The 12761-nt window shown below is 54.4% G+C and overlaps 5 protein-coding genes across 5 annotated transcripts; 3 read left to right on the forward strand and 2 right to left on the reverse strand.

Moving 5' to 3' along the window:
* Window positions 1-913: 913 nt before the first annotated feature.
* PG994_008866 (uncharacterized protein) lies at window positions 914-2284 on the forward strand (the record flags this gene model as incomplete). Its single annotated transcript, XM_066860275.1, has 1 exon — window positions 914-2284. One exon carries the CDS (start codon window positions 914-916, stop codon window positions 2282-2284), a length of 1371 nt encoding a protein of 456 aa, XP_066713864.1.
* A 519-nt stretch (window positions 2285-2803) lies between these two features.
* Window positions 2804-3768, reverse strand: PG994_008867 (ATP-dependent Clp protease proteolytic subunit; the record flags this gene model as incomplete). The annotated part of the gene is made up of 2 exons (XM_066860276.1): window positions 2804-3385; window positions 3628-3768. 2 exons carry the CDS (start codon window positions 3766-3768, stop codon window positions 2804-2806), a joined length of 723 nt encoding a protein of 240 aa, XP_066713865.1.
* A 311-nt stretch (window positions 3769-4079) lies between these two features.
* PG994_008868 (uncharacterized protein) lies at window positions 4080-5309 on the forward strand (the record flags this gene model as incomplete). The annotated part of the gene is made up of 1 exon (XM_066860277.1): window positions 4080-5309. The coding sequence occupies one exon, from the start codon at window positions 4080-4082 to the stop codon at window positions 5307-5309; it is 1230 nt and encodes a 409-aa protein (XP_066713866.1).
* A 685-nt stretch (window positions 5310-5994) lies between these two features.
* PG994_008869 (uncharacterized protein) lies at window positions 5995-6471 on the reverse strand (the record flags this gene model as incomplete). The annotated part of the gene is made up of 1 exon (XM_066860278.1): window positions 5995-6471. One exon carries the CDS (start codon window positions 6469-6471, stop codon window positions 5995-5997), a length of 477 nt encoding a protein of 158 aa, XP_066713867.1.
* Window positions 6472-10329: 3858 nt separating this feature from the next.
* PG994_008870 (heat shock protein 90) lies at window positions 10330-12504 on the forward strand (the record flags this gene model as incomplete). Its single annotated transcript, XM_066860279.1, has 2 exons — window positions 10330-10587; window positions 10651-12504. 2 exons carry the CDS (start codon window positions 10330-10332, stop codon window positions 12502-12504), a joined length of 2112 nt encoding a protein of 703 aa, XP_066713868.1.
* Between the last annotated feature and the right edge of the window lie 257 nt (window positions 12505-12761).

The following is a 12761-nucleotide window of genomic DNA, read 5'->3' on the forward strand; positions in this document are numbered from 1 at the left end:
ATTCACTATACCCCCATCTTGGTGAGCACAATACTCCACTGCACTTTTCACTTTATAATATGCCGCGAGATGGAGACCTGTCGTTTCCTGGCCCACAGGAGGAATATCGACTTCCAACGAGAAGAGACACTGGGGCTGGTGTCTAGGTGGTCGAATATGACGGCGAGGACAGGGAGACGAATACCGGCGGCATCGCCTTCTCAATTACAAAGTTACCCATGAAGTCCCATTATGCGCATATTTGCACTCTATAGATGCATAATGACGAATATTGGTCTGACGCAATCCCCAGTTGCGGCCAACGGCTGGCGATCGTATGACATATTCATTAGCGTATTTACTTGTGTTATGGTAGTAAATACGGACCTATACAAGCCATGGAATAATGTAACTCAAAATCATGTTGAGCTCTGATAGGTGCGGGTTCCCACCGATGACAGGGTCCGGAGTCTGGCGTAGCTGGGGTATTTCTCCGGGGAGCATCGGCACTGGACCTGTTTTGGTAGACTCGGAGCCAGGTTGCCGAAGAGGAGGCAGCGAACCAAAACACGACAGCACAAGCGACGGAGAATAAGAAAGACGACCGAAAGATAAACGAGAGCAATGCTGCCCTCGCCCTGCCCATTGTAACCACGGCTTATGCCGTGTGATCGCATGGAGATCGGACCATCGCCCTGCAACACCTCCCTTTGATGCGAAATATCTGGGGTTACTACGTGAATACGAGCTACTTACCCAACTCGGCCAAGTAGAACACCACCATATGGGCGGCAATCGCGGCATCCGCCATGGACACCCGAATACTTAAGCTAAGGCCTTTCCTGACCCAGCTCGTGGTGGCTTTTGGGTAGCACCAATCGCTAAGGCATCGACGAGAGCTTGCGACAATTTGCTGCCGTCCGCCGCCATCATCATGAGATCCGCAACTCCCTGGGCCTCCCGCGCCCTGCTGCTGCTCGGCGCCGTGCTGAGCGGCGTGGACGTCACCCGGGCCGACAACCCGATCGTGCAGACCATCTTCAGTACCGACCCGGCGCCCATGGTCTACAACGACCGGGTCTACGTCTTCACCGGCCGCGACCAGGACGGCGCGACGACCTACGACATGCGCGAGTGGCACCTGTACTCGTCGGCCGACATGCAGAACTGGCAGGACCACGGCGTGCCCGCGAACCTGGCCACCTTCAGCTGGGCCAACGCCAACGCCTGGGCGGGGCAGACGGTGCAGCGCAACGGCAAGTTCTACTTCTACGTGCCGGTGCGGCAGAACAGCGGCGCCATGTCCATCGGCGTCGGCGTGAGCGACACCGTCGAGGGGCCCTACAGGGACGCGCTGGGCAAGCCGCTGGTCTCGAACAACGAGATCGACCCGACCGTCTACATCGACACGGACGGCCAGGCGTACCTGTACTGGGGCAACCCGAACCTGTCGTACGTCAAGCTGAACGAGGACATGATCTCGTACAGCGGCGGCGTCAACAAGGTGCAGCTCACGACCGCCGGCTTCGGCCAGCGCAGCGGCAACGCCGAGCGCCCGACCACGTTCGAGGAGGGCCCCTGGCTCTACAAGCGCAACAGCACCTACTACATGGTCTACGCGGCCAACTGCTGCTCCGAGGACATCCGGTACTCGACCGGACCCAGCGTGACAGGGCCCTGGACCTACAAAGGGGTCATCATGGCCTCAGCCGGCGCCAGCTTCACCAACCACCCGGGCATCATCGACTACAAGGGCAAGTCGTACTTCTTCTACCACAACGGTGCCCTCCCAGGCGGCAGCGGCTACCAGCGGTCCGTGGCGGTCGAGGAGTTCGCCTACAACGCCGACGGCACCATCCCGACCCTCAAGATGTCGACGGGCGGCCCCGCGCAGGTCGGGACCCTGGACCCCTACGTGCGCGTCGAGGCCGAGACCATGGCGTGGTCGCAGGGCGTCAAGACGGAGACGGCCAGCGAGGGCGGCATGGCCGTGTCCTTCATCAACAACGGCGACTACATCAAGGTGCGCGGCGTCAGCTTCGGCAGCGGCAGCGGCGCCACGTCCTTCAGCGCGCGCGTCTCCTCGGCCACCAGCGGCGGCAAGATCGAGCTGCGGCTCGGCAGCGCGACGGGGACGCTGGTCGGCACCTGCACGGTGGCCGGGACGGGCAGCTGGTCGACGTGGACGACGGTGACGTGCCCCGTGAGCGGCACGACGGGCACCAAGGACCTGTTCCTGCGCTTCACCGGCGGCTCCGGCAACCTGTTCAACTTCAACTGGTGGCAGTTCAGCAACGGCGGCTAGACGTCGCCGCAGCCGACGACCACTGCGGCGGCGGGAGACGCGCCCGAGGCGATGTCCACCCAGGCGCCCGCACCCGAACTGTCAGGGCCTCTACGCTCAGTGCGGGCTGGAACGGAGCAGCGTGCTGTTCACAGGGCACTTGCAAGGCCTCCAATGAGCGGTACTCGCAGTGTCTGTAGGGAGAGAGAGTAGGCTTCATCCATCTGTACATAGTACCTAAAGCATATAAAAATTGTGCATATAATCGTTGCAATATCTTATAGCGCAAGAATGTTTGATATCATAAAGTTGCTTTCGCCCTACTTTTAAGTCTGTACAGCGATACACAAAAGGGGCATGAGTACATACCCTGAATATAACCACACGCGCCCCAGACATCCGAGTAATGACCTAGCCCGGTCAATTATGGTATAAAGAGCAAGGGTTACGTAGGTGCAAGCCTAAGCCAGGTAAGGCAGACACCCAGTTGTGCAGGAAAGTCGCAAGATACAGCTCTCCATACTTAGTCTACTGCAACCTCTATTTCGGCTCCTCATCTTTCTTTTCCTCGGCATTCTCCTCCCGCTTGAGCTTCTCCTCCCTCCGCGTGAGGATCTCGTCGATGATGCCGATCTCCTTGGCCTCCTGGGCGCTCAGGTACTTGTCGCGGTCCATCATGTCCTCGACGTCGCGGAGGCCGTACTTCTCGTGGCCGTGGGCCTGGTTGAGGTGCTTGCGGAAGATCTCGTTGAGCTGCTCGCGCGTGCGCTGGATCTGGGTCGCGTAGATGAGGATGTCGCTGGCCTGGCCCTGGGTGCCGCCCAGCGGCTGGTGCACCATGACGCTGCTGTGCGGCAGGGCGTAGCGCTTGCCCTTCTCGCCGCTCGCCAACAATAAAGAGGCCATCGAGGCCGCCTGGCCCAGGCACACCGTCGACACGGGCGACCGGATGTACGTCATCGTGTCGTAGATCGACAGGCCCGCCACCACCGAGCCGCCGGGCGACTGGATGTACATAGTGATCGGCTTGTCCGGGTTGTCCGACTCGAGCCACAGGAGCTGCGCGACGATGGAGGCAGACACGGTGTCGTCGATGGCGCCGTTCAGGCAGATGATGCGCTCCTATATAACCAACTTTGGGTCAATTGATCAAAGTTCCAAAGGCTCTTGGCTGGGAGGGAGGATGTCCGTACCTGAAGAAGTTTCGAGAAGATGTCATCTGCGATAAAGAAAACTCGTCAACATGATCGACCTCATAAGTGTCGCGTAGTTCGTTCAGGGAAACTAACAGGTTCTCCAGCCTCCGGTCTGTCTTATTAGCGATCCTCGATGCATTTTTCTTCGCGGCTTTCCTCTCAGCTTACTGTGACTTCTGTGATGTATGGTAACGGGATAGCTCCCATGGGTGTTTGATGCGAGCTACCCGGAAACCCACCGAAAGAACGGGATTGCTTTGACGGCAGTGTCCTTAATGCCCGCCATATCGGATTTTGAATCATATTCATCTTGACAACAGAGCGCAGTTGCGTTGCTTGTTGATTGTGATGTTGAAGTTGGGTTGGTTCAAACGTGCAGCTATTTTGAGCTCCCAACGCGGCGCCCTAGTGAGATAGAGAACGCTGACGTCGGGGCCCGGTGGAGCTCTGGCCGATGGGAAAACAGGGGACTTCGTTTACTAAAAAAGTTGCCCGCTTAACGTCATCGGGACTGAGGCTAACCTAAGGGTTGGCGAAAGGTTGATTGATACTTAAGGTACAATTGGTCGCTTTTTACAATACTGAAGCCACACCAGACAAACTTCAGCACACATGCGGCTATGAGACGATGTCCGGCGTTGCGAGGTAGCAGTGCTATCTCAACCCGCATTTACCAGACCCAATTGCAATGTCGCTCGTACGCATCCAAAGCGCCGTCGGAGGAACAGAACAGCAACAGCGACCAAGCCAATAGTACTAGTGCCCATCGACGACAGCCGCCGCCCGCCCACGACGAGGACAGCGACAGTCTCTTCAACGACTGGGATCAAGCCTTCCAAATCGACCAAGATGCGAAGTCGGTAGAGACGGCGGTCGGCAGCCTGCCGCTGTCGCCCGTCATGGACCCGTCCTTCTGGGCACAGCGCGAGCAGCACACGAAGCGCAAACCCAGGAAGCCTACCCAGCCCCAGAGCACGTTCGAGCGCCAGTTTGAAGCCAACGCCTTCGCGAAGACCCTCGCGAGGCCCATACGCTACGAGAGCCTGACCCGGACGCGTCTCCCGAGCTTCTTCCTCCAGGACTTCCACCTGGTCACGCATCCCGAGACGGAGCAGCCGTGGTGGGTTCCGTGGAGCTTGTCGCTTGAAAACAGCAATCACGTCGATGACAAAAGCGAGGAGGACAAGGGCGAGGGAGTATCCTCTGCGACCGGGGAAAGCGATGATGTAAAGAAGAAGAAGAAGAAGAGGCCAAAGCCCCTCGGCCCGGATGCGTACAGCCCGGCGCGCAAAGACGTGCTGGCGGCCCTCACCCGGGACAAGTCCGGTTTCTACCAGCAGTCGCGTCAGCTCTTTGGGCCATCGAGCTCGATGTACAGGTCGTTTGCGCCCAAGGCCGTGTGGCGGGAGGACATGGACGAGTTCGTGCTGGGCCTGATGCGCCGGCACATCGAGCTGGACCTCCTGTACCTGTCGCGGCTGTGCGTGGAGCAGGGGCGCCACTACATCGCCAAGTGCTTCGGCTGGGGCGACGTCCAGTACAAGCACAAGGGCGCCGTCTTGTGGTTTGGCCCGCCCACCGACGGAGAAAGCGAGATAACGACGGAGGAGAAGACGGAGAACTCGCCTGGGTCGTTTGCTACTTTCGAGTTTGTTGACAAGGAGGGGATCAAAACAGCTGTTGCTGTTCACAACATGCCCATGTTGCTGGGCGAGGAGACTGCAGCTCGGATTCGGAAAGAGGCTGGTGCTCTCCAAGACGGGTCGATTTTCATGCTGGCCGGAAGGCGGACTGCAGGTCCACAGTTGAAGCTTTGGAAGCTTCAAGGTTACTTGTCCGATTTCAGATGATTTACTCACGGGATAATACGAAATAATACAAAAAACGTAAAATTGCAAAGCGATAGATATCCTTACAATGCAGGGCGATATGACGAGTAAATAAATACTTTCACTCATGCACATTTGAATTAAATTATTGCTGCGCATTCGATACCATCCGGAGATTTATACTTATCACACATTCCAGAGAGAAAAACGCGACTGTCCAGGCCGTATGGAGTAACAGTCTCCAATGAGTGTGGAACATTGCCCCCATTACTCCAGAGCATGTCTTCATGGGTGTCCCCCAAATTTCGTGCATTCCAGCATTGCAGTCTAGACCGGGCTGTCACATCGCGAATACGTGATGCATAAATCTCGGTGCGAAGTATAAGGAATATCGAGCCGACTGTTTCGCTGTCTCGTGTCATGATGTACTTATTCAAACCTCAAAACTCCATGCGCCATACCCGTGACAGAGGTTCTTCTATAACGCTACTAAAATGCAAATTTTCAAGAGAAGATTAAGAAAGAAAGTAATGCCATGATTTCAAGAATGAACCCCCCTTTTTGTTTTTGTTTTCGTGGTAATAACCAAGCAAACCTGACAACTCGTCAGCCGGGGGATTCTTTCTAGGGGCACTCGCACTCTCAAGTTACACTTACCTCGCTCATCTTTTCTTTTTCCGGCTATCTTTTCTTCGGAGCAAAGAAACTAAACTTCCTTCTCCACGTAGACGGCCGTGCCGTACACGGAGACCTGGGCGAAGCCCAAGATCTCGCTCTCGCCGTAGCCGACGCCGACGACGGCGTTGCCGCCGCGGGCGAGGCAGTCGACGACGAGGCGAGCCGTGGCCTGCTCGCGCGCGTTGTAGAGCAGGTGGGTCAGGCTCTTGGCCTCGGAGCCGAAGCCGGTGACGGACTTGAGCAGCGACTTGGTGTCCTTGCGCGCGCACGTCGTGCTGCCGTAGACGGCGCCCAGCGTCCGCACCACGCGGTAGCCCGGCAGCGTCGGCGTCGTCGACGTCGGCACCGACGGCGTCTGGCTGTGCGGCTCCGACTCCGGGTGCGTCACGCTGAAGGGGTGCGTCCTCTGCGACTGCGAGTACTGCGGCGGCGCGGCGCTGGTGCTGAAGGTCGAGGCGCGGTTGGGGGCCGGGACGGCGAGCATGGACTTGCGGTTGGACAGCATTTTGGCTTGGGGGGCAGAGGTGTTATTGAAGAGAGCAAGTAGGTTTGCTGTGGATGGAATCGCTGTAACAGGGGTAGGTTGAGCCGATGTTTTTTTTGCTATGAGCCCAGCCGAGTGGTACACGTATGTAACTTGGGAGACAGGGGGAGAAAGTCTTGTACAATATGGGGAGGGATAATCGCCGTGTGTGCCAAAGTGTAAAAGGTAAAATGAATGCGAACTGGAATGGCACGGCATCCTCTTGGGGTCTATATGTACTCGTTACGATTGTCGATAGCTGCTGCTGCTCCCATGTCGATCGCCAGGAAATGGCTGACAGGCTCGACAGGCTGCCAACCTTGATTGTTGGCCTCTTTCCGCGCATCTCGCCGTCTTGTCGTGTGCCATTTTCTTGGAAATGTTTCTCGAATGCTTCAAGGCATGAGATCCATGAGAGCTAGGAGTTGTTCCTGAAACAGACGATGCGGCAGCAGACCCCAAGACTTGGTGTGCCAATGCTTATGCTCCGTGTTCTCTCTCCCTCGGGAGTTGTTTCTTCTGGGACTGGACGGATTTAACTGATCCTGGGCAACGGAACACCCTCTGATTGGGCGGCTGCGAAGAGTTCGTGTATTGTTGCACCAGATCGGTCTCGATCAAACGGGGACGCCAAGGTCAACCTTGTAACCCCCCTAGTCCCGTCCCCATAAAAACTGCCACCTTCGCCGTTTAACCACCTTGCTTTTGGCGCAATCTGTCCGGCTCTGACGAACTCGTCGGGCGGCCTCTGATGATGGATGACTTGACATGGTGAAACCGTTACTGACATGTGCATTGCCATCTGATCGATGTGCATTGAAGTTATATGCAAACCTTATTGCTCGGCGCTCGCGAGTGGAAAGGCGGAGAAGACGACATTCGGAAAAAGGCCCGGCCACCCACTCTCTCGTCTCTCGTCAAGTTAAGCTTAACGACCAGCATACGTCTTAGGCCAAAAAGGGGCTTAAACAGAAGTATATTTAGGTACTTTATTAGTATTTGGTATTCGGTAGCTGATAGCTTCTAACCCTACATGTCCTTGCTAGAGTAGGATTTGGAGGCCTATCTACAAAACTCAGGTCAGATACCACTCTTCATCCCTCGAGTTGATTGCCATAGGCCCTCTAGACCTGTGTGAGAGGTCATGCTATCACTCAATCAACGACACCGGGAGCTCGAGAACATCGAGTGACGAAGAAGATGTTTGCCACTCCCGGACGATATCGTGTAGCAGAAATCGCAATTTTTACCCTACAACCTGGCATTGCCCTTTCACTCTAATTGTAATTCCACTTGGTCCCACAAGGTCTAGCATGACAGCTCCATAGCTGCGTGTGGCCTTGCCGATTCCTGTCCGGTATCATCAACGGCCAGTCAGGGAGTGAGACGTCAGATGTAATCAAATTCCTGAAAAGCCTTGTCGTCGACCATTCCCCCTTAGGCGTATCCCAATGCCAGACACCAGCTTCGTAGAGCCAGTGCGAATCTTCCCGATTGTGGTATAGGACTGCTTGATGGACATCAAGGTCCGGATGGTCATCAAGGTCCGCCTCGGCTTTATAAGTCCTCCAGTCGGCTCATCGGGTAGTCGTGAGCGGCATTATGTCAGGGTCTGCTCTTTCAAAAGATAAAAGTGGCAAGAGGGTAAGTTATATGAAGTCAAGGCTGTGTCGCATTGATCATCTAGTGTAGCTTATTAGGGTACTGATGTAGTCAGCATATCATTGACATATTATACCTGATTGCTTCACTATAAGCAGCCATACTTCATTGAAAGCCATTCTTGTAGATGTAGCAACAAGTATGTATTGATTGGAGAGCTCGATTGTACTGATATCCCAGGAGATCGAGTATGATGACAAGAAGTCCAAGGTCGGAGAGGGATTACGGCTGTGCAGCCCTAGGCACTCACAGAGTTGCAGTTCAAGTGAGAATTTCTTAAGTATAGAGACGTTAACCGTTTGGCTCTCGAGGCCTCCTGGAAGCGATGCGCGATCCAAAAATTTATTCATGGAATACCGTGTTAACCACCTTGATCTCCCATGGCTAAGTCCTATAGTAGAGCAAGCTAAAGTGTTTATGCTTAAGTGGCATCGATTTTCAGTGACAGGTTAGCAGTGGGATGGTTGGTAACATGATACAGGTTGGCATTGGGATAGCTCCGTAGCAACCGAATATATGGCGATGAGGCAGCTGGTGCTTGAGTATGTAGCTAGCAGTACATGATGTGGTTATTAGTAACCGAAGCACCTTACTTACAATGGTTTCAAGTGTGTGTAGGTGAGTCCAAGCGGGCAAATGTATCGGTTTGGCCGGCTTCGACAATGTCGCGAAAGATTCCATCGGAGACGAGAAAATATGTACCCAGTGTTGACCTTCCTCAAGATCATAACCCCGCCAATCCCGCTATCAATAACGTTACTGATAAGTCTGGATAGGTGATGGCGGGGTTTTCACCCATGTTGACCAACGATTGCCCAGGACAACAATACCAACAAACAGGAAAGGGTGGGTGCAGAAACAGATTTCAGCACCCCAGATGAGTTTTCCAGAGGGTATCAAACAATCCGACCCCGTCACACTAATAATGGAAGTTGAGTGGTAGGCTTACACTGCAGGTTGTTGACTAAAGCAGAAAGTGCACCTACTGTCTTATCTTATCTGTGCGTGGAGTGGCCGAGAAGAGCTTCATGGGTTCTCCGCAGAGGAGGCAAAACCCGGGGATCCACTTAGAACTCTCTTCAGCCTCATGGAGGGAGGATGCAACCGGGCAGTCCAAATTTACGAGAGGCACGAGCTGACGAGCCTAGAATCTGGAGATGAATGATTGGTTACCGGACGAATGAATACGCCCAGCTGGAATTTTAGATCAAGATAGATCAACTGTCGCCCATGGAAGTCTTGAGAATGCCTTGAGGCTGGGGCTGCATTCCAGGCAATGCCGTTTCCGTGTCCATCATGGCAGTTTGTTTAGCTCGTCGTCAGTTCTGGAACTTTGGAGAAGGTCTGCCTTGTGGTTGGGGTCCGTGCATGCAGCTTGACCTCTGTCCTGGCCAATCATACGACTGGAATCGCCAGGCTGCGATGCAGTTGCTTCCCGGTTGCCCCACCACCAGAGGCTCATGGAAATGGAATCGCATCGAATTCTTTGGTCTTTTAGAGGCAGCGAGGTGTGCCTAACACAGCAAAAGCAGGGACCGTGCTAGTGCTGCTCAAGTTCCAGCGCCTAAGAAGGTTCCTTTTTTTTCTTCACTTGACTGAAGGCGATAGAAACAATTCGTGCCATTATAACTTCCACTCCTCCCACCTCCACCGCATCGAAGTCTGCCCTTCGATCTTTTCTACTCATTCCTCATTCATCCAACCCATCCTCTCTTCTATTCCTTCCTGCGTCCAGTAGAAAGAAGACTCTCCATCGCAGAGTCACATTTTGTGATACCCCTCATTCCATCGTCTTCAAAGCCCATTTCCCACTTGGTAAGTCAAAGTCACCACCTTCCCCTCCATCCTCCACCACTGCCTTTGCACCACAAGTCCCCTCTCCGCTCCTCAGCCTTGTCTTCCCAGAGCCTCGTGCGTTTTTGCAATCGTTCGGGTCATCACTGCGCATCTTCAACGAGAAGAAACAATTGAACCCAATTGGCGTCGACTCTGGATTTGCTGCGTCACTGAAGGCTGGGAGAATCTGCTGGCCCGAATTGGTCACAAAATCCTCACCTCTAAGCGCGACTCCCCACTATTATTTGTCACTGCAAATCAATCAAGTCCATTTCCTCACGTTGAATACACCCCACTAACACGATTGCGCTCCTGTACAGAAGTCGAATCACTACCGCCATCATGTCTGAGACTTTCGAGTTCCAGGCTGAGATTTCTCAGCTGTTGTCTCTCATCATCAACACTGTCTACTCCAACAAGGAGATTTTCCTGCGAGAGCTGGTGTCCAACGCCTCTGATGCTCTCGACAAGATCCGATATGAGGCCCTTTCCGACCCTAGCAAGCTCGACTCGGGCAAGGATCTCCGTATCGACATCATCCCCGACAAGGAGAACAAAACCCTCACAATCCGCGATACCGGTATCGGTATGACCAAGGCCGTAAGTTACCACGCACATCGTATCCTACCCTATTACGACAAATAAACTGACATACATTCTCAGGACTTGGTCAACAACCTGGGTACCATTGCTCGCTCTGGTACCAAGCAGTTCATGGAGGCTCTCACCGCCGGTGCTGATATCTCCATGATTGGTCAGTTCGGTGTTGGTTTCTACTCTGCCTACCTGGTCGCCGACCGTGTTACGGTCGTTTCCAAGCACAATGATGACGAGCAATACGTCTGGGAGTCCTCTGCTGGAGGTACCTTCAGCATCCGCACCGACACCGAGGGTGAGCAGCTCGGTCGTGGCTCCAAGATGATCCTGCACCTCAAGGATGAGCAGAGCGACTACTTGAACGAGAGCAAGATCAAGGAGGTCATCAAGAAGCACTCGGAGTTCATCTCGTACCCCATCTACCTTCACGTCCAGAAGGAGACGGAGACCGAAGTACCCGATGAGGATGCTGAGGAGACCACTGAGGAGGGCGACGACAAGAAGCCCAAGGTCGAGGAGGTCGATGACGAGGAAGAGGAGAAAGAGAAGAAGAAGAAGACCAAGAAGGTCAAGGAGACCACCATTGAAGAGGAGGAACTCAACAAGCAGAAGCCCATCTGGACTCGCAACCCCCAGGACATCACCACTGAGGAGTACGCTGCTTTCTACAAGTCCCTCTCCAACGACTGGGAAGACCACCTCGCTGTCAAGCACTTCTCCGTTGAGGGTCAGCTCGAGTTCCGTGCTATCCTCTTCGTCCCCAAGCGTGCCCCCTTCGATCTCTTCGAGACTAAAAAGACCAAGAACAACATCAAGCTCTACGTCCGCCGTGTCTTCATCACTGACGATGCCACCGACCTCATTCCCGAGTGGCTCAGCTTCGTCAAGGGTGTTGTCGACTCTGAGGATCTGCCCCTCAACCTGTCTCGTGAGACCCTTCAGCAGAACAAGATCATGAAGGTGATCAAGAAGAACATCGTCAAGAAGGCTCTCGAGCTGTTCCAGGAGATCGCCGAGGACAAGGAGCAATTCGACAAGTTCTACAGCGCTTTCGCCAAGAACCTGAAGCTCGGTATCCACGAGGACTCCCAGAACCGCCAGATCCTGGCCAAGCTCCTGCGCTTCAACTCCACCAAGTCTGGTGATGAGCTCACTTCGCTGTCTGACTACGTCACCCGCATGGCTGAGCACCAAAAGAACATGTACTACATCACTGGCGAGTCTATCAAGGCCGTCCAGAAGTCACCCTTCCTTGACGCCCTCAAGGAGAAGAACTTCGAGGTCCTGTTCCTGGTCGATCCTATTGATGAGTATGCCATGACTCAGCTCAAGGAGTTCGAGGGCAAGAAGCTCGTCGACATCACCAAGGACTTCGAGCTGGAGGAGACCGAGGACGAGAAGAAGGCCCGTGAGGCTGAGGAGAAGGAGTACGAGGAGCTTGCCAAGGCCCTCAAGAACGTCCTTGGCGACAAGGTCGAGAAGGTCGTCGTCAGCCAGAAGCTCGTCGGCGCACCTTGCGCTATCCGCACTGGCCAGTTCGGCTGGTCCGCGAACATGGAGCGTATCATGAAGGCCCAGGCCCTCCGTGACACCTCCATGAGCTCTTACATGAGCTCCAAGAAGACCTTCGAGATCTCTCCCAAGTCTTCTATCATCAAGGAACTGAAGAAGAAGGTCGAGGCTGACGGCGAGAACGACCGCACCGTCAAGTCCATTGTCCAGCTTCTCTTCGAAACTTCCCTGCTCGTCTCCGGCTTCACCATTGACGAGCCTGCCGGCTTTGCTGAGCGCATCCACAAGCTCGTCTCCCTTGGTCTGAACCTGGAGGAGGAGCCTGAGGCCGAGGCCACCGAAGCCCCTGCCACGGCTGACACCGTTGCCGCTGAGACCGGTGACAGCGCCATGGAGGAGGTCGATTAAATGCCTTGGAACCTGGACAACTGGGATTGAAAAGTTCTATTGGAGTTGACTGGTTTTGGGCTTGCTTTTGTTGATCCATTTTCCGTTCATGCATCTCCCTCTCCCCATAATACCTCCCTCATACCCTCACGAGATGTATTCTAGTATGATGCCGTCATGATGCTACAGGCCGGATAAAAAATCCGTAGACGAATTGAAATGTGTTCTAGATGTTATCATCAACGTCTTCATTGCATGCTAGTGTGAACCTGTGTGTG

The sequence above is a fragment of the Apiospora phragmitis genome (genome assembly GCF_038363925.1).
Source record: "Apiospora phragmitis strain CBS 135458 chromosome Unknown utg000008l:1.0-3514335.0:1.0-3519231.0, whole genome shotgun sequence".
In the NCBI taxonomy this organism is placed as follows: domain Eukaryota; kingdom Fungi; phylum Ascomycota; class Sordariomycetes; order Amphisphaeriales; family Apiosporaceae; genus Apiospora; species Apiospora phragmitis.